At 48.6% G+C, this 20,741-nt stretch overlaps 1 protein-coding gene across 4 annotated transcripts in view; it reads left to right on the plus strand.

Annotated features, from left to right (window-relative positions):
* Nucleotides 1–18,160, plus strand: part of UCK2 (uridine-cytidine kinase 2) — a 79,927-nt gene extending 61,767 nt beyond the window's left edge. For all 4 annotated transcript variants that reach the window (XM_084774187.1, XM_084774185.1, XM_084774184.1 and 1 more), the window contains exons 2-7: nt 926–1,085; nt 1,852–1,948; nt 7,050–7,192; nt 11,413–11,510; nt 14,084–14,132; nt 14,619–18,160. In XM_084774187.1, coding sequence (XP_084630313.1) covers nt 926–1,085; nt 1,852–1,948; nt 7,050–7,192; nt 11,413–11,510; nt 14,084–14,132; nt 14,619–14,758 — 687 coding nt within the window. In that variant the 3' untranslated portion in view covers nt 14,759–18,160. The remainder of the gene's footprint in view (nt 1–925; nt 1,086–1,851; nt 1,949–7,049; nt 7,193–11,412; nt 11,511–14,083; nt 14,133–14,618) is intronic.
* Nucleotides 18,161–20,741: the final 2,581 nt, after the last annotated feature.

A 20,741-nucleotide genomic window follows, 5' to 3' on the forward strand; every position in this document is an offset into this window, starting at 1 on the left:
TGTACATATACGTGGAGGTCAGAGGACAACTTGTGGAAGTTCATTCTTTTCCTTCTTCCACATGGGTCCCCCACAGATTTTCAAGCTTGGTGACCAGCGCCTTTACCCACTGAACCATCTTGCCAGTGTGCTTCTGGTGTGTGTGTGTGTGTGTTTTTTATCTTTGTATTTATATGTACACATGTGTATCTGCATGCCTGTGAAAGCCAGAAGAGGCTGATGGCTTTGCTGGAGTTGGAGGGTGCTGGGAGTTGAACTTGGGTCCACCAGAAGAGCTGCAAGGTCGTCAACCACTGAACCATCATTCCAGGCCTTGCTGTGTGGCTCTTGCTTGCACTGATGAAGGTTGTAGGGCTGAGTGCCCGGTGCTTTTTTGTTTGTTTGTTTATTCGAGACAGGATTTCTCTGTGTAGACTTGACTGTCCTAGTCTCGCTTTTGTAGACCAGGCTGGCCTTGAACTCACTGAGATCCACCTGCCTCTGCCTCCCAAGTGCTGGGATTAAAGGCGTGTGCCACCACGCTTGGCTGAGTACCCTGTGCTTATGTAGTCACTTTTTGTTCTTTGGCCTGTCAGCGGCTTACCAGTTGTACTTTCTGGTGTCCTTTGTGTTTCTACACAAGAGGCCTCGAAGGCGGAGTGTTATACCTGGCATCTGTTTTCATTCACTGGCGTTCGGAGATGAGGTAGGGCCACAGTTTCCACACCTTCTAGGACTGTGTACCCTGAGTAGCAGTGTGCTGAGGAGGGGGAGCAAAGGACTCTGGGATACTTGAGCCTTCCTTTCAGCAGGCTGGTCCTCCTAGCAGAGCTGCTGCCTTCTTCCTTCTGCTCCTTTTCAGGCAGGCTCCACCCAGACTAGGGACATGCACTCCCCACACACCTTCTCTTATTCCTGTCCTGTCCGTTGTCTTCTCTCCTCACAGTCTTCCGTCTGTGCTAAGATCGTTCAGCTCCTGGGGCAGAATGAGGTGGACCATCGCCAGAAGCAGGTGGTCATCCTGAGCCAGGATAGCTTCTACCGAGTCCTCACTTCTGAGCAGAAGGCCAAAGCCCTCAAGGGCCAATTCAACTTCGATCACCCGGGTGAGTTGAGAGATACGTGTGTTGAGAGAGGAGAGGGTAGTGGTTGTGTTCACGAGGGAGGGCTTAGCTTCCCCAAGTCGTGTCTACACCGTAGAGGCCTAATGACCACCTTGCAGGGTTCTCACGAACTTACAGGAAAGAATAGGGTTTGAAAAGCTTTCCAGAGGGCTGATTGAATTTGTATTGAATGAAGGCGAGCCACGTAAGCTTGGGTAAAGATAGGCCAACTCCAGGAGCAAATGCACAACGGGTCCTTTTACCTTCTGATGTGTAGCAACCTGTACCGTCCCCACCCCATGTGTGTACACTCGGCCTATGTGTTCTGCTTGGTGCCCAGCAAGAAGGGAAATGGGTTGTCTCAATGTGATCCCCCTAAACCAGTTTTGCTGCCGGCTTAGGTCAACACATTGCTCCTTCAGATGGTCTAGGTTTCTCATTGTTGGGAGCCAGCCCTTCTTGGCATGGGACCTGTGGTTATTCCTAGTCGTGAGTTTGCTTTCTGATTAGCATGTGCCAATCCCAGAGCACCCAGCTGACCTTTGAGGAGGGATGGGGGTAGGCGTGTCAACACTGTTAGGGAATGTTAGCAGAAAACAAACAGTTGAGTTTGCCAGAACTCATTCCCACACCCTGTTTTAAGATCCAGGGAGTGTTCATACTCTAGCTTTGGAGGGGCAGTGGGTTTTGGGTGTGAAATTTGTTGCAACTTTTAGGGGACAGTTTAGTTTAAAGTCAAGAGCTGTTTTAATAGCTTGGTTTCCTTCAGATGCCTTTGACAACGAACTCATCTTCAAAACACTCAGAGATATCACCGAAGGAAAAACAGTCCAGATCCCTGTGTATGACTTCGTCTCCCACTCGCGGTAAGTGAGCTAGGCTGGGCCAGAGGTTGGCTGTTAGCTGCTGGAGCCTAGAGCATCCCACGCGTGCACTCCACCTCCTTCCCTAGCTTTCATGAGGATGCTTGTAGTTGGGCCTATGCTAGGTAGGCAAAAAGGAAGGCTAGAGAGGAAAGGGGGCACAGAGCCCTTTGGAATACTTCCTGCTGATCAGGGACATCCGGTTTCCTTGGGGCAAGTTTGACCTTTGCTGTCAGGATATTCCATTTCTTATTCTCTTTGCACACGACTGCTTGACAAACCACAGCCAATCACAACAAACTGCAGCCAGCCAGCAGCAGCAAAAGCAACAATAGCCAACCCTGCCTCTGGGGCCTAGCATTTATATATCCTTTGAAAAGCTGTCAGATTTTCACACACTCGCCTAAACTATCTGCAGTTGGCAAAACCATGCTCCTGTGCGAGAGCATGAGGCAAATCGTAGTCGCTTGCTGTGAAGCAGATACGGACAAACTGAAGTGGCCCATATCCCACACCTGAGATTACAACAAAAATATATTTACACAGTGTTTGGTTTTTTAAAAATTTATTTACTATGTATACAGTATTCGGACTACATGGATAACTGCATACCAGAAAAGGGCACCAAATTTCATTATAGATGGTTATGAGCCACCCTGTGGTTTCTGGGAATTGAACTCAGGACCTCTGGAAGAGCAGGCAGTGCTCTTAACCTCTGAGCCATCTCTCCAGCTGCCCATCACTGTTTTTTGTTTTTGTTTTTTTTTTAAGAAACCAAATCTCTTACTACATGACCCCCTTTTAGTCCAATAAATGGCTTTTTCTCTAACATCAATAAACTATATACAATAGAACAATTAGGAGAACTATTAGGTAAGAATTGTATTTACAATGTCCACTTCATTTGTTTTTCGCAACCTTAGAGAAAGTACTTAGCTATCCTATCTTGGTGAGTTCAAGTTTTGTAACTAAATCACTTTTTTATTGTAACTTGTATTTACCACCTTTAAAACCTCTTAGACCCTAAAACACTTTCTTAGATATTTACAACTTAAGTTTTTATGTCTTTACTTACACCTCTTTTGTGAGTTTTCTTTTTGTATCTGATAACAGGGAAAACAGTAAGACTATACCTATCTAGTCTTTAACCCCATCAGAGACCCGAGAAGGATAAAAATTACCCAATTAAACAGGAAGTGTAGAGAAAGCAGCTTCCAAAACTGTAGAAATGACAGAGGTAGCTGACTGCCTGGACAGTTACCCAAGGTTCCTCTGTATCAGTGGGGCATCTAGTCTTTGGCCTTCTGGCCCAGAATATTAGACAGACTTTTCTGTGACAAAGAAAATTTGAAGGACTGGACTGCCTTGTCTCAGTGAAGTTGGTATCTTGCTTGTCCACAGTTTGGACAGCAAGCTTTCAGCAGGTGGGGTAAGGGCAGGTTTTGGTCTAGTGGCTAGCTTTGCCCCATTTGAAGCATGCTCCATGTGGAGGTTCTTTGGTGCCCATCATCTTCTTTGGAGAAGAAGGGGGGGAGGTGCTGCCAGACTCTGAAGTATCTGTCAGAAAAGCCTTTTATTATTAAAACATCTTAAATGCCATGGTCTGCAGATCTCTGAAGTATTAGAGGGCCATCTATCACAGTATATCTTTCTTTCTTTCTTTCTTTCTTTTTTTTTTTTGGTTTTTCGAGACAGGGTTTCTCTGCGTAGACTTGGCTGGCCTAGACTTGCTTTGTAGACCAGGCTGGCCTCAGACTCAGAGATCCTCCTGCTTCTGCCTTCCTGAGTTATCTTAGTATTTCTAACTAGACAAATGTTGCTTGTTTCTAGCTACTTACTATTTGCTTAACTTTGTAAATAAAATACAGGAGGCTAAATAAATCTTATTTTTTGTAATTAACTAAACTAGTACCTAATAAGACTATAAGTTTGATTTTTGTTTGTTTGTTTGTTTTGTTTTGTTTTGTTTTTCTTTTTCAAGACAGGGTTTCTCTGTGCAGCCTTGGCTGTCTGGACTCACTTTGTAGACCAGGCTGGTCTGGAACTCAGTGATCCACCTGCCTCTGCCTCCCAAGTGCTGGGATTAAAGGCATGTACCACCATGCCCGGCTAAGTTTGATTATTTATAGATGATTACTTCTTAGTTATCCTAAATAGTTTGCAATAGTAGCTTTCAAGGACTAGAACTTTATATTACATTTTAAAATGAGTTGCATATGTACAATACCATAAACAAGAATCGAAACATATACATAGTACATTGTAGCAAAAATATAACCTTTCATTTCTATCAATACACAAGAATTCACACCAATGTAAAATATTTGAGATTTGTTGCTTTCTTAGTCTAAAAGGAGATACAATAGTTGTGTGCAATGGTTGGGTCATTTCCTTTTTCTCCGTAGAGGATGGGCTTGTACTTTGGTCTGGTGTAAGGGGTGGCATGTATGTTTGTGGTGGCTTACACCTCCAAGTCTTTGCTCCTTAAAAAAAGTTGTCATTGGGAGGGCCAAAGGCAGGACAGGGAAGGAACAAAGCGACATCTCTCTGCTCTCATGCTGTAATTGCAGTTGGACAGTGTGGAGAGGTGTGAGGGATTGAGGCCATCAGATGCATGTCCCAAAGTTAGCACCCACTCTCCAGACAACATCTCCATCAAGATGAAGCCCCTCCCGTCGGGAGCCTAGAGAATACAAATAGATTCTGAGCTCACTCTCCTTGCCCTAGTGAGAGGATAAGTTTGGGAGTATTCATCTTGTTGGCCAGAAATGAGTCTTCAGAGCTGGTTAATATGGGTCTCCTTGGGGCTCTGTAACCACAAACTTGTTTAGACGGCTTGTTCCCAGGCATGGCTTCTTGTACCTGGACTTGCAGTGGCTCAGTAAATGTCTTTATCTGTGGGCTGCTAGAAAGTTCTTCCTATCTGCTTTTCATCCTTCTGATTACTTTGTGTCATTCTCCTTTGAGCTGAATTCTTTTATAATAGGAAATTAGAGCTCGTATGTTGATGTCTTACCAGATGTTCCTGTCATTATAAACCTAGTCCTTGCCTCTGCATGTTCTACATGGCTCAGCCCTTAGCGCAGTGCACATGTAGCCTGTGTCTTCCTCATAACCCAGAACTTGAGGGTGTGGCAAGGATTGAGGTAGAGGAGGAAGATGAGAGAGCGAGTGGGATGTGAAATGCATGGTGAGTCTGTCTTGTGCTCTCCTCAGTGTCTGCACTGGGGACTAGTTCCTGCTGTGTGGGGGATTGGAGAAAGTCAACACTAAGTGTCTATCATGCTAACTTTGTGCAGGGACAAGGGAGCCCACTGTAGAAATCGGAGTTACGCTGAAGTTTGGGAGCTGGGAAAGCGATGACTTAGAAAGGGGCAGCCCTCAGTAAGAGAGAAAAAGTCTCAAACTCAACCACTGGAACAGATGTAGAGGCTCGTGCAAAAATGCAAGACAGCACCACATCTGGCTTCCAGCCTCTAGAGTATTTGCAAAGTGTCTCTGGCCCCTCTGATACCACTTTTGAACATCGGGTTTTCCCTGTCATCTTCTGAGTCTTTGTCAGCAATACAGCCTGGATCCACACAAGGGGAAAAAAATCTGGGCAACTAGAGCTTTCTGCCTTAGAGGGAAATTGGGCATCCAGCTAGTGAGATAACCCCAGCTCATGGCTTTCCTTTCAAGTTCAGAGAAGGGCTTAGAATACAGCTGGGGGAAGAAAAGGGCCCATGGAGCAGGGTAAAGGGGGGGAGGAAGGGCTGTAAAGGAGTGTCCTGGAAAGGAGCTGCAGCCCGGCTGCACAGAGGAGGCAGTGGTGCCCACTTGACACTCAGATACAGTCCCAAGGAATGGGAGGGTACTGAGGGAGGACAGCATCCTTCTCTTCAGTGACCTGTTCTGCTGGCCATCCCAGTAAGAGCACAGCCCGCTCTTCCAGAGGTCCTGCGTTCCAATTCCCCGCAACCACATGGTGGCTCAGAACCATCTGTAATATGATCTGATGCCCTCTTCTGGCCTGCAGGTGTACATGCTGATAGAGCACTCATAATACATTAAATAAATAAATAAATCTAAAAGAAAAGGACAAGAAACTTACTGTTAGCCCACTTGGATTAGGGAGTCGAACTTTACAGTGTTAACCCAGAGGCAGTAGGATTCAGTAAAGAGGCCTTGGGCAGATGTCTTATCAAAGGTTGAGAATTCACTGAAGGGAGGGGGCAGGGAATGGGGTGGGGCCAGAGGAGCCCCAAGCAGGCCTGTTTTTGGGAATTGCACCCCATGACCATTTTGCTATTTGTTGCCCTGTTTGGCTTTTTGAAAAGTTATGTTTACACTAGGATCTGCCTTGGGCTGCCCAGTCTGTGAGTGAATGAGCCATCTGTCAGTAAGGATATGGGCCTGGGAAGAGAGTGACAGCTTACACCCAGTGCTTTCTCACTCATCTAGAGATCTCATTTTCTTCCTGTCCTACTTCTTCCTCTTGGCTCTTTCCTCCTCCTAAATTGCCTAAGGTATGGAGGAGTGGGTAGAAATTATACAGCAAGAACTGAATATCCAGTTCTTTTTTGGTTTTGCTTTTGTTTTTGTTTTTTTCAAGACAGGGTTTCTCTGTGTAATAGTCCTGGCTGTCCTGGCCTCGCTTTGTAGACCAGGCCGGCCTTGAACTTCGCAGAAATCTTCTTGTCCCCACCTCCCTCGAGTGCTGGGATTAAAGGCGTGTGCCACCATGCCCGGCGACTATCTGATTCTTAAAAGCTCATAATGCTCCGTTGCAGAAGTGGCAGGCATGACAGTATTCCTGCGGATGCCTTCAGAGAAGCTAGAACGCATCGCGCTTTTCTTCTCTGTATTCTTCAACCCGTTTATTTTATTTAAAGAATGGCAGTTGCCTAGTCTTTCTGCTTTATGACAAAAGTTTAGAAGAGCTTGTCCTAGCCATCTTACCTCCCTGTCTGTGTGGTAGTGGCTTGAGGCCTCGGTGGCTAGGAGCCGAGCCCCTGTCCTGTTGTAGGTCTGTATAGCAGGAGAGAACCCCGCGGATGCTCTGATCCCGCGGTTGTCCCGGCTCCCTGGCCGTTCAGTCCCATCACTGCTCTGTGCTCTGCAGGAAAGAGGAGACAGTCACCATCTACCCCGCGGACGTGGTGCTCTTCGAAGGGATCCTGGCCTTCTATTCTCAGGAGGTCCGAGACCTGTTCCAGATGAAACTCTTCGTGGACACAGATGCGGACACCCGTCTCTCTCGCAGAGGTGCGTCCTGTAAGCTTCAGGTGGCCTGCTTGGTGGCCACTTTGGGAGCAGATAGCTGGGTGCTCGTGAGAAGCATGAGCCTCCCCTGAGTTCGAAGCCTGGGCCTTTCCTAATGCAGCTGTGTGGCCCTGTGACCCAGCCCAGTTGTATCAGCCCAACCCTGGGACATCCTGCTCATCAGTGGTTGTGACATTTATGAAGGGACTAGTCAACTTTATTGTTCAGATAAAGAAAGGCTTGTACGTATAGTTTCATTGGGGGAATAGTCCAGTTTAAATGCTCAGGTCTTTTTTTATTTTCCCATTACAGTATCAAGAAAAAAATGCCTTGTAGGGCATCTGGGGACAGGGACCCACTGTGCCTGCAGTGTCGGGCGACTTGTTCCACTGTCTGCAGCATGCTCCCATTCCATCCCTGGGATCAGATTCCCCAGTGGGTCTTCCTGCGAGTGTGCTTGGGTTTGTGTTCAGCCTGTGCATTCTCAGAAGCCGTAGAGCTGGGAGAGAGTCTGAGCTCTGCAGGATACCGAGCCATTTGCTTTCACTTGGGAGGCTTTCAGGAGGAGGAGAGCGAGGAGGAGGAGGTTTCTGGGGTGAGGTGGGACTGTGGCACAGACAGCTAGAGAAAATGCTCATTATCTGTACAGACACACAAGGGGGGGAGGGGGGAAGGAGAGAAAGAAGACGTTACATTAGGAAGTAGCTTGGGTTAGGGATACAGCTCAGCTCAGTGGTTAGAGTGCTTACCCAGCATCTATGAATTCCGAAGTTCGATTCCCCAGCATGACATAAACAGGTGTTTGTCCTATACCAGCTATACACCTGGGGAGGTAGAGGTAGGTAGAGGGATCAGAAGTTCAAGATCAGCCTTAATTACCTTAGCTATTCAAGTCCAGTTTAGACCGTATTTCAAACAAAACAGATCCTGGTAGGTAAATACGTGATCTATTGGACAATCTCGTAAATGGCAAGAGTTGTTGATGGAGCCAGCAGGACTGTTCCCTGTGCTAAGGTGCAGTGAGAAGCATGCTCACTTGGAGCCACACTTAACCCCGCGTGGGGAGCAACAAAATGAACGGGCAGGAGAGACATGGCATTAGTTCCAGCAGGCAGGTTCCCCATTTAGCTTTGTGACATTGGTGGCACTAGGGATCCCCCAGGCTTGTGTTTCTTTATGGAGCCTCCCTACCTCCATGCATCTGACCCAGTGCCTGACTTGTCACCTTACCATAAGCTCAGGTCTTTCCTCACTTGGTGGTTCACTGTCCCCGATGGTTGCCAAGTTAAAGAGGCAGCATGGTATATTTATGAAAAATTCAAAGCCAGGTAAAACGAGCCAAGACTCAGGCTTCATTGACCCTCAGATTTGTGCCCTTGGGCAAACTGTTTTAACCTCTTTGAACCTTTCTATCGCACAACCCTCAGGGGGTTGGCCCTCCAGGGACAGATTAGATAATGCAGGGACAGTGCCTCGAGGCATGCTAGGTGACAGTTGCTGTGTGTCAGGTCTGACTTCTGGAGAGGTGGGTGGCTCTGAGAGTCTGACCCCAGGGGTGGGTGTCTTACCACCTCACTAGTCTAGCAGATGGGCTCAATCCTGGAGAGACCTCAAAGGAGAGCAAAAAAGATCACTTCAAGGGAATTAGAACCAGGTTTGGAGTGGTTGGAAAGTTTTTGGAAAGAGAGCAAGTCTTGGCCTTTTTTCTTTTCTTTTTTTTTTTTTTTTTTTTTTTTTTTTTTTGCCAGTGCCCCTTGCTGTCTGGGCAGGCCACTGCCTCCTCATTTCAGATGTATCTTTAAAAGTCCCCGCCTGCCAATCCCCTCCTTTCCTGGTAGAGTTGTGGGGTTTTTCTTACATCCAGGTGTGACACACAAAACGTGCTTGGCATATGCTTGGGGTACAGGGTGCTAGAGCATGCCGACGGAATCAAGTACATTGCTTACTACTATGTTTCATAGCCTTCTAGGCTTATGACTCTAAAACACCAATAAGGGAGGAATTGGTCTTGGAATCCCGCAGTGCCAGGCCCTCCTAGATGCTCGTACTCTCGGTGGCTGGATTTGCTGAGCGCTTCTCTCTCTGCTCCTTCCTCTTAAGCACCAGGGCTGAGAAGAAGCGGGACACGGGCATTTAGAGCTGACAGAGCACTCCAGGCGAGGAACTGGCAAACTTGTAGCTTCCTGACCATTCCTTTGTCCCAGCACCTGTGTGGGGCTCAGGCTGGGCTGAGCTAGGACAAGGGTGTTGGTTTTCTGGAGTTTCTGGTTTGTGCCAAGATCTTATTCTGACTTTGCCTGGCTCTGTTTCCTGGCAGTACCCAAGGAGCATGGCATTTCGAATGCAGTGAGCTGGCTGGCCCTGGCATGCCCTTGGCTATGGGGCCATCCTATTCTGTTTAAGGTGACAACTTCTTTGAAGGCTCTCAAGGAGTTCGGTGACACTGCTTTTTCAGTTATTGCATGTTCCCAGTGTCTGGGACCCATTTCTTTGTGGGTCTTCTTTCCCATTTGTCCCTTTTAAACACACCCATTGTGTGTGTTTGCATCTTGCTGGCCTCTCCTGGACCTCGTCACTCCTGTCCAGTGCTCTTCCTGCGAGGGGTGGGCCTTCATCTTCCTCCAGGTTGTGTCAGCATTGCAGTTGTCACGGGAGGGCTGGCTTCTTCAACATATTGTGTGCCAGCCGCCATACCGGAGGTTTTCTGTGCGTCCCTGTTATCTTAACTAACAGCTTTACCAGGGCTGGGAATGTAGCTCCATTTGGAGATTGCCTGCACAGACTCTGCGATTCTTCCCCCAGCACTGCTTAAAAACTGAGCACAGTGGCACACACATGTAATCCCAGCTCTCATGAGTTAGAGGCGGGAGTGTGAGTTGAAGGTCATCCTCTTTAGGTATGTAGGTTCAAGGCCAGCCTAGGATCTGTGAGATTTCTCCCTTCCCCAACTATAAATAAGATAGATGCTCTTTGTCTACTTTTTGTTTAAGGAAATGACTCAAAGAGAGTAAGTCACTTGTCTAAGGTCACAGGAGCAGGGGTTTCTGGGGACAGGACTCAGATCTAGGTCACGTTCCTCCAGGTCTGTACTCAGTAGATCAGGAGAGCCAAGCAGTCTTGCTGTGTCACTTCCCTCTGAGCTTGCTGCGTGACCTGTTGGCTTCTCTTATAACAGATGAAGTTACCAGGCTTGTTCTGCTGGCAGCAGAAGGTCTGTGTGGGGTATGCTGTAGGGAGAAGGGCAAAACTTTCCATGGTGCTAAACCCAGGACCTTCCTGAAAAGCATGCCTTGTGAAACAAACCCGGCAGCGAGGGCTCTCAGGGCAGGCACAAGCTCCTGAGTGCAGGGGCGCATGTACGCTGCGCGCACGCGACTACTTAGCGGTATGGTGACCTGATATGGTGACCTGGAGAAACAGGTGAGAAACAACAGCTTTTGACAATCAGCTTTAAAGTGGCAGCTGTGTGGAGATAGAGTGCTGGAGCTACTTCCTAGCCCATGGCTCCACAGGGAACAGGCTTAGGGAGGTCAGGGCACAGTGGCAGAACCAAGGGAGCCTGACCCTTAAGGCGAGGTTTTAAAAAGTGTTTGTAGACGATAGAAGGTGGTAAATCTAGGTCCATCTGGGCTAACTCCTTGCTCCGGCTCACCATGGCCCAGTGTGCTTCTGTCACTGAGGAATTTTCTATTTATAAACTTCTGTGCTCAAGGTAAGCAGAAAGGGCTTCCTCACCACTGGTATTCCCACCCAGGACAGAGGGGGGTGGGTAGGGCAGGAGGAGAGAGAGAGAGAGAGAGAGAGAGAGAGAGAGAGACAGACAGACAGACAGACAGACAGACAGACAGACAGACACACGGGGTGGGGGTGGGGGGCGCGGCGCACACACACGCACACACACACTGTCTCTGTGCGTGCGTGTGTATATTCTGTAGGTGGCTGCCACTGTTGCTGTTGTCCGGATTCACCTGGACGCCCTGCTCTTTTCTCCTTCACGTCAAAATTGTTTGCTTGAAACACAAAAGCTGCTAGTGTCGGCCAGGCAGCCTTTTATTAGGGACACACTGTAGTAGAACTTGATGGTAATGAGACTTGTTTTTTTCTGAATCCGTTGTTGATCCATCCTAGGTCAGAGCTCTGAGGAGTCCGACTTCTCAGTCAGCCGGTCGGGTCTGCTTACTTATGCACTGCTTTCTTGACTTTTGTTTTTCCCTCTCTTACAGTTTTGAGGGACATCAGCGAAAGAGGGCGGGACCTTGAGCAGATTTTATCACAGTACATTACATTCGTGAAGCCTGCCTTTGAGGAATTCTGCTTGCCAGTGAGTTGCATTCTTTGTTTCTTCTAAACGTATGTTTTGACACTTAATGGTTTAATCTTGTTTTTTTTTTATTTTTAATTTTTTTTATTTTTTAAGGTTTATTTATTTTTGTTTTATGTTTTTGCCTGTGATTGTCTATGCTCCCGTACTACGTGCATGCAGTGCCCAGAGGAGGGTGTGGGATCCTCTGGAACTAGAGGTCATAGATGTTGTTAGCGGCCAGGTGTATGCTGGGTCTTTTGTGAGAGCAGCAGGAGCATTTACCTGCTGTGGCATCTCTCTAGCTCTTCATCGATAAGATCTAAAGCATGTAGGTTGCTGGGCTCTCTCCAGCTTGAGTCTCACTCTCAGAATGAGCATCAGACGAGCAGGCTAGGGTCTGTGTGGCCGTCCTTCTTTCCCCTTCCTTTAAGCTTACCCTGGTCTTGTGTGTCTCCCAGCATGACCTGCATTTCTTGCCTGGGAAGGTTATGCTGTCAGACTTTACCTAAAGCTAGCTCACCTCCAAGATAGACCCTCAGCCAGCTGGAGGCCTCAGAAGGTCTGGGTGGGGGTAGGGCACTGCCACAGGCGGTTCATTTACAGCCACCTCTTGGCCTCTAAATTTGGGAAGTGTTGGTCCGTGCTGGACTCCTTTCTTACCACCCGCCCATGGACAGCTGTGTCTCCTCTGGAGAACCTGGGAGTTCCCTGTGAGACGGCTTCCCGAGACCCCAAGGGGAATGGCTCTCAGGGTATAATCAGCCAGAGAGACACATCTCCTCGGGAAAGACCAAATGGGGCACGTGACGGAGATTGCCAGAGACCCAAGGTGTGATGTGACACGGCGGGAAGGGAAAAAGATATGGAAGGAACAGGGTTGGTTTGGGAAGAAGTATATAATTGAGGAGAACCTTCCTCACTGCCCTCCCAGCTTGAGCAAGCTCGTGTCTGGCAAAGCAGGTCTCCATTACTATAATTACAGAAGGGGGAAGTTATGACTTAGGCGAGTTAAAGTGAGGTCATTTGGGAAGAGTGGTGTCTGGGATGTCTTCAGGACAGGGGGGTTTATCTTTTCATGTTAATAAGTGCCTTCTGCCTTTTCTCCTTTCCTAGAAAAGATAATCCCCAGTTTTAAGTCGGTTAGGGACCGGTGGGCTTTCAGAGTCAGCCTGAATAAGTTGGCCACCTCCCTTCCACTCCCAACCCCCCTGCTCTGCTGAAGGTTAGATTACAAGATCAGGTTTCTGGGAAAGGGCTCCCAGGGCCGAGGGGCTGTGAAATTCTTTTTATCTGGGAATCTTCCCACTCTATTTTGGCTTGCTGAGAACAGTGGTAAGGGACTTCACCAACCGCTGACACTGTTGTGCTGTTTCACTCAGCTGAAGGTTCTGGCCAAGTGTTTTCTGGGATGTTTGTGCTTGGTCCCACTGTCCAGCCACTATTTGCTGAGGGAGGACCAAGTTCATTTCCCATACTTGGGAGCCCTTTCCCAGAAAACCTGATCTTGTTACCTAACCTTCAGCAGAGCAGGGGGGTTGGGAGTGGGGTGGGGGTGGGGGGTGGCCAACTTATTCAGCCTGACTCTGAAAGCCCACCAGTCCCTAACTGACTTAAAACTGAGGACTATCTTTTCCAAGAAAGGAGAAAAAGCAGAAGGGGCCTGAGGAAGGTCTGGGCTCTGAGGCTGAGCGTGCTGCGAGTCAGCAGTTGTCAGGAGTGAGGGTACGCAGGCGTGCAAGGGGCTTCTCCTGGCTTAGCTGTGAGAAACTGGAGGCATATTCCGGGACACACGCACTTTCAGTATGGCCCACGGAATCTCAGTAAGCAAACAAAATACACAACACAAAAGAAACATGGTTTCATTTTAACAAATCGCTCTGTAAAATGTAAGGATAGAGGCGGGAAGCTGGGCACCAGGAAGGTGTTGCCTTGCCTGGCTGTCTCTGAGGGCTGCGTGTGAACAGTGTCGCTCTTCAGGCTGCTTAATACCTGAGGTGAATGGATCCCCTTTAAATTTGTAGCCATTGTTGCTGTATTTTGTCAGTGCTCGGGGGTCGGAACTCTTATGAGGCAAGAGCTCTGCCACTGAGCTACATCCCCAGCCCTTTAAGTTTGGGTTTTTCTAATTAATAGTATTCCTAGTGTTGGAGACACTTAGCATGTGTGGATTTAGAGACCGCGTTCTCTGCAGGTTCTCGGTTAGGCATTAGTGACACGTACTCAAAGAGGAGCTGGCGTATTCTAATGTGCATATAAAGGAGGTGTCAGGGGTGAGCCTCAGGCAAGCATCGGATGATGATTGGTTTTGTGTCAACCGCTCAGTGGGGACCACTTTCCCTCATTGACAAATGAAAGCCTTTATTTCTTTTTCCTCATCCTCTTCCTTCCTTCCATTCACTTTTTCTTAGGCCACTCCTTGTTTCTAGGTACCTTTCCAGGAATTGCATCCAAAGCCTTAAGCTGCTACCAGGGCCATAGTGGCCCTTCTGTTTGCCAAGGGCATGGTGGCCCTTCCCTTGTGCCCTTGGAGAGGGACTCAAGTTTGGTCCCCAAACGCCCCATTAATGCATTCTAAATATCTATCTCCACAGACAAAGAAATACGCCGACGTGATCATTCCTCGAGGTGCAGACAATCTTGGTGAGTGCCGTTGGGGTGTCTGCCTGTGGGCAATACCTTCTACTCACATCAGTTATAATACGGGTACAACGTGGTCGTACGGGGTCCTGTAATCTGTGACAAGAGTCAGAAAAGTATCTCTGTCTACATGCCTATTCTTGGGAACAGGTCCCTGTTCATATGTATAGCCATGCTTGGGGACAGACATACTCAAGGAATCTCCAGTAGAAAATAAAGGGCTGCAGACTCCCTTTAGCTGTCACCCCACTGATGATGCCTGGGTACCTGATATCCAGGACCGCCTTTCAGTGAAGGTAGACTTCCTTCCTGAACTAATTGAAAAATGATCTGTGAGACTTGCACTCAAGGGCCAGGACCACTTTCCCAGGAGTCTTTGCCTCTGCTTCCAGTGTGCCCTTCCGTGCACCCAGACGGTGTTCTCAGGGCCCTGTTTGCGTGCCCTTGCCTTCGCTACGGTCCCTAACCCCGCTGGTCTCTGTCCCACAGTGGCCATCAACCTCATCGTGCAGCACATCCAGGACATCCTCAATGGAGGGCTCTCGAAGCGGCAGACCAACGGCTATCTCAACGGCTATACTCCTTCACGCAAGAGGCACGCGTCAGAGTCCAGCAGCCGGCCACACTGACCCCCGTGCCCTGTCTCCAAACCCCAGCCCCCCAGCTCCAAGACACAGGAGGGGTCGAGAGGCTTTGATCATCTGTACATACGCCTCCCGTGAAATTACTGTATTTAAGAAAACACCACGGAGATGAAATGCCTTGATTTCCTTCTTCTCTCTCTCTCTCTCTCTCTCTTTTTTTTTTTCTTTTTGTACTTTGGAACAACAAATCAAACAGAACTTGACCCTGAGCTTAAGTGACAAACTGTGCCAACTACTACTGGTGATGCCTAATTATGAATCCAACGTGTAACCAGTTATAAATACACACATACATACATATATATAAAAAGAAAGGATCTATTTTTGTGTAAATGTACAAATACTGTAAAGCTGTTTGCCATAAGTATTCTGCAGGAACCTGTGTGTGGGTCTTGGGCCTGGAGCCCACCCAGCAGGGTTCTAAGCTCTGGCATCTGGGGAACCGCGGGAGATGGGTAGTTGATTGGTTGGTGTCCCTTCCCTGCTCTCAGCACCATGGGCCTTGCTGGGGACGCCACTCAACCCTCAAAGTCCCCTGTCAGATGCCATGTCCTTGAAACTGGAGTTGAGAGAGAGACTTTTTTGTCTTTCTAGTATGATCTCTATTCAAAAACTCAATCTCAGGGAAGAGGCCCACCCACCGAGGAGGATCAGTCTGTCTGTATTTCTTCTCGCCCCACTTGGCTCTTGCTGCCTTCCTTCCTCTGCTGTCTCTGTTTCTCAGCAAGTCAGAGCTGTCTGCTTGCCTGGTGGAGATTTTATAGGGCCTCATCCTGCCTGAAAAGAGAGAGCAGGAGGGAGGGCATGGGACTGTGTCCCTTGGAGACTTTAAGGGTAAACTGTCTCCTAGGGAAGTGAGTGGTCAGTTGCCTGGACACATTATTGGATATGAGTGGCTCATTGCGGTTCAGGCTTTGGCTTAAGGTCATCTGGTGTTGACCACCGACCATTTGTTCACAGGATGCCCTAAGAGTTCCACGCAGGGAGCTGGCAATAGCTTTTGTCCCTGAGCTGGGGCCGCACAGTAAGATGGCAGCAGATGCCTCCCACCTGAAATTGTTTTGAGAACAGCAGCAGCGGCGGCAGCGGCAGCATCAGGATGACTTCCTGAACTACACTGTCACCATGTTGCTACGGTGGCTGCCTAGCAGGAGGGGCCTAGGAGCAGAGAAGTTATCTCTTAGGAGTTCTTAAGGGAGGGTATTTAAATCATGGATACCTACAGCTGGAGTTTTAGATCGAAGATGCTCAAGGTAGAGATTGTCAGCTTTTCTGAAACACTTCCTCTTGGTGGGAACTCCTGCTCGGAGAAAGTTGATCGGTGGCATGCTGAGAAGGCAGCTGGAGGACAACGGGGACCAAACAAGAAGGGACAGGTGTGAGTGACAGGCCTCATTCTATCCCTAGCTACAGAAGAGCCAAAGATTGTCACGTTGGTGGGCACCATCCTATACTTTGTGGGCCACATGCTTAGTCTCCCTACCTGGACCCAAGAGCCTCCTGCCTGGGTGGTTCTCGGACCCTGCTGAGGTTCTTACTCCATTACTGTCCAGTCCCACTGAGGTTCCCTCACTGTTTCAGCACCGTCCAGTTCTCCAATCAGGATTCAAATTTGCCCCCAACTCCGTTTTTCTATTTAAAAAGACATTAGCCTAGCCCTTTTCTGAGGCATTAGGCCACGGTTCCTGCTCTGCAGCACGTTCCCATGATGGCAGCTGCTGTTGGAGCAGGGGGTGCTTGGCTCAGGTGGCTGCCGGGAGGGCACACACTCAACAAGACAGTGCATCCTAGAGTATTTGGGGAGCAGCCTTTACTACATCAACTGCATGCGACTCTTGAGATTATAAGGAGGGTCAGTGCCTGGCCTGGGATCCCAGGGACGGGGTCCTGGCCTTCCTACGGTTGCATGTGCTCATGGGAAACCCATTCCTGTCTCCGAGAGCCTTGGCCTCAGTGGGTAGCACGCTCAACTTTACTTGAAGCTCCCAGGTGCCAAACCACTTAGTGCCTTGGCTGTCTATCCCACTGCCATGGAAAATGGATTCTTCTCATCTCTGAGCCTTTACTTAGCTGCTTCCTCACGTTCCTTCGGTGTTGGGACCAAGCCTCCAGGACCTCTGAGCAGCCCACTCCTAGCTTGAACACAGCTGTAGGGACTAACCTACCTACTTGAGAAATGCTGGAGGAGGCTCTGAGGCTACCCAGCATTTGGCCAGTTGTGCATTTGAAGTTGAACTTCGCATAGGAAGCATTCTGATGAGTCTTGAGGTTCTGGAGAGTTACCAGGAAACCATGACACTTGTCACCTGGGGAGAAGGGAGCACAAATGGGGCAGGGTCACAGGATCACAGGTGCACAGACCCTTCGGCTTCAGAGCCGCCCAATGGTGCTTGCTTCCCCCTCCCTGCTCACATACTGTCTTTGGCCGGAGTGTTTAGGAAACAAAAGTTCTGAGCCTTGTGTCACTGGAAGGCCCAAGCCTCTCACTTCATGTGCTAATGCAGCTCCTGCTGGCCTGTGACCTCTCTCAGGGGAACCAGAGGCCCAGCCTCACGCTTCATCACACTGCTGGCCTGTGACTTCTTCGGTATACCAGAGCCTGAAAAGAAAAGCTAGGAATCTGATGTGGAGTGGGTAGAGTAGGTCCTGGGCAAGGGAGTGTCCATATCACTCTGTCCAAGGATTAATATTTATGATGGTGGCTACTCAGAGATCATGGGAAGCTGCCTCCAACTTCCTCTATCCAGGGTGAGTGGCCACTGGGTTAGGTGTGTCCTTGAGTAGCCCAAAGTGGAGAGACTGGTCAGACTTGACTGCAAAGCCCCGCCGCCGATATGGAGGAGGAATGCAGCCTCTTGCAGGAGAATGTCTCTCTCACTGCCCTTGGAACCTGTGTGTTCATGTCCAAGAATCCCCAAAGAATGGGCTGCTTTTGGCAAAGCTAGAGTCAATCCTGAGTGCATGCAGTCCGGTGCTCTCTGGGAAGGACCAGCAGGCTGCCTTCTGTCTCCTTAGCTAGACTTTCCTCCAGGCAATTGCTGTGTGCATTGTGTCTGACAGAACAGGAAAGAGAGCGAGTTAGCAAAGGTTCAACTGGATGCATCTGGTGCCTGCAAGTCCTCTTTAAGAATCTGGCTTTGGGCCTGTTCTACGCATGGTGCCAGGCACAGGTGACGCATTCTAGCAGCTTCCTGTTTCTCTCAGGCAGTGAGTTCCCACCCAGGCCTGCCTCAGGAGCGAGGGTGAGTGGCTAGATAGAGCCCTAGGCTGTTCTTCCCTAAAAGATGCTGCCTCTTCCCCTCTGCTTTTTACTGCCCTATCTTTGTTAGTGCTATGAAATGACCACGTCCTATGTACTTTGCTGTAAATAAAGATGAACAAAAAGTACCCAACTCTTGTCGTCATCTTTGTGGTGTCTGGTTAGACGCGGCCACCGGAGCCTGCAGTGAAAATTCAGTGGTGGAGGGAGTTCTGGCCTTGTATTTCCGGAGGAAGTGTAGTGGTCTAGTCTACAGTTTTTAGGCCTCCTGGTCTTGGGATATGTGTGGAGCAGACTCCAGGCCCTACCTGGGCTCTACCAATGTTAGCTACCATGGGTTTTGGGAGGCTGTGGTTCTTGGAATGCTGGCTCAGTTCTCACTGGTGTCATTAATGCAGCCTCTATATTCCCAGACCAGTTGCCTACCCACTTCTCTATTTTGAAAGGGAAAACAAAACCTAAATGGAGTAAACTGAGGGGGTATGGTGGGAGAAGTTTACATTAATTGTAGCTCACTCTATATTCCTAAAAGATGCATGTGCATTAGTGTTTACATGTGTTGGAGTGAGCCATCATGTGGGTGCTGGGACCCAAACCCAGATCCTCTGAAAGAGTATTAAGTACTACTGAGGCATCCCTCCATCCTTTCTATTTTGTCTGTCTGTCTCTCTGTCTGTTTTTATCTATCTATGCCTACTTATTTGTTGGTGTTGGATTTTTGAGATAAGGGTCTTGCTATGTAGCCCCAGCTGTCCTGGAGCTCACCATGTTGACCAGGCTGACCTCTGAACTCAAGGAGATCCACCTGCCTCAGCCTGCCAAGTGCTGAGGTTGAAGGCATGTGCCATCACCCAGCTTATTCTTGTTTTTAATGACCTACCTCCTGTACCACCAGGGATTATCACATAATCGGCCCGTGCTCTTTGAAGGTCCCGACAGTCAGTTTTCCTTCACCTGTACCTCTGCTGATCCTGTCTTTCCAGATGCTTGTTTTAGTGACCCAGACCACCCCTGAAATTTGGCAGATCTCTCTTCCCTGGGGTTGGGGCAGTGGTGCTGTTCTTCATTCTTTTTGTGTGTGTATGGCTGTTTGTACCTCCATGTGTATCTGTGTACCACTTGTGTGCCTGGTGCCTTCAGAGGATCACCTGGGACTGGAGCCACAGATGGTTGTGAGTCTCGTAGCCAGTGTTCTAGCCCCAAATTAGCCATGCTTTAATGAAGCCATTAACGAGCGGGTTTGCAGAAAGCGGTTAATAACTGTTTAAAAGTGTTGAATACAAGTAGAGAAAGGGTCTTGGAACATGGCAATGTCCGCTTCAAGAGAGTAGACTCTTGGGTAGGTGGATTTATTTATGGAGAGCTGGGGATATTCATTTAGATGCTTTACAGCTGATTTAAAAGGTTAGGTGTGATGGTACATATCTGTGCCCCCAACACTGGAGAAGCTGAGGCAGGAGGATGGTAAGTTTGAAGTTGGCTTGGCTCACGTACTAAGAACCTGTCTCAGAAATACTCCCCACTGCCCGTTCCCGCCTCCTCCCCGGGGATGTAGCTTGGTACTAGAGCACCTGCCTAGCATAAGCAAGAGCTCTGGGCTCAATCCCTAACACTGCAAAAACCAAACAAAACTATGTGCTAGATCTTAGCCTAGTCTTTTGTGTATGCTTACATACACTTTGGATAAACCACGAGCTAAAATAAAATAGCTACAAGAACCCACTTAAGACAGGATAAAGCCCTGGTATATACATCTCAGGAACAGAAAGGCAGCAAATAAAAACTGCTTTCTCTATAAACTAGTTGTCACATCACCACAGCCACTTAGGGCACTGTCTTTATTGTGAGGAGCTGCTTGGATCCAGTGGTGCTGATCGCTGCCCAGAAGGAAGCTGGCAAGGGCTTCTGTGTGTGGGGGGTTCTGACTGTCCTGGCTGGGGCACATCAGCACGTCGGGACAGCTCCCCTGCCCAGGATGCTCATCGCGCTCCTGCATGTTCACAGGAGTCTTCCCTCCCAGTGTCATCTGCTTCCTCTGCAATCTCCAGACTCTCCTGTAGAATCACGTTAGACTTCTGCTGTTTGTTAGGTGTTCACTTAGCCTTAAAACAAACAAACAAACAAACAAACAACAAAGCACCCAGACCTGTAAAGTATGCTAGCCATGTGTTCCCTCTCGGAGATTACTGGAAAACTGAATTCAGCTGCTCGGTATGGCGAACCTAAACTGCAGTAAATCTGGTGTGTGCCTGCCATCTAGTGGTGGGGATTTAGATGGCAGCAGGAGTGGGTGGCTTCAGTTCTGGACTCTGAGTTATTTAATTGGCTATAGATATTTTAAGCGCTGTGTACCCAAGTGCTCCTGAAAGTATTAACTGTTAATATGACTTTTCTCTCCCCTCTCTTTCTTTTTGGAAAATGTGTAAGCCTCCACTAGAGCACATAGAAGCTAACTCTCTTAATTCTTCCATGGCTACAATCGTGGTGGAGAGGGATGGGGGAGGGGGTGTGGATGGATGGATGTATGCGTGGGTGTGGAGGTATAAGTGTGTGTGTGTAGGCCAGAAGTGGTCAGGTGTCTTCATCATCGTTGTTGTTGTCGTCGTCGTCGTCATAATCATCATCACCATTGGTTTTTTGAGACAAGGATTCTCAGTGTCACTCTGGCTATCCTGGACTCACTCACTTTGTAGATCACCCTGGCCTTGA

This window comes from Acomys minous (genome assembly GCF_964271855.1).
Source record: "Acomys minous genome assembly, chromosome: 1".
Taxonomy (NCBI): domain Eukaryota; kingdom Metazoa; phylum Chordata; class Mammalia; order Rodentia; family Muridae; genus Acomys; species Acomys minous.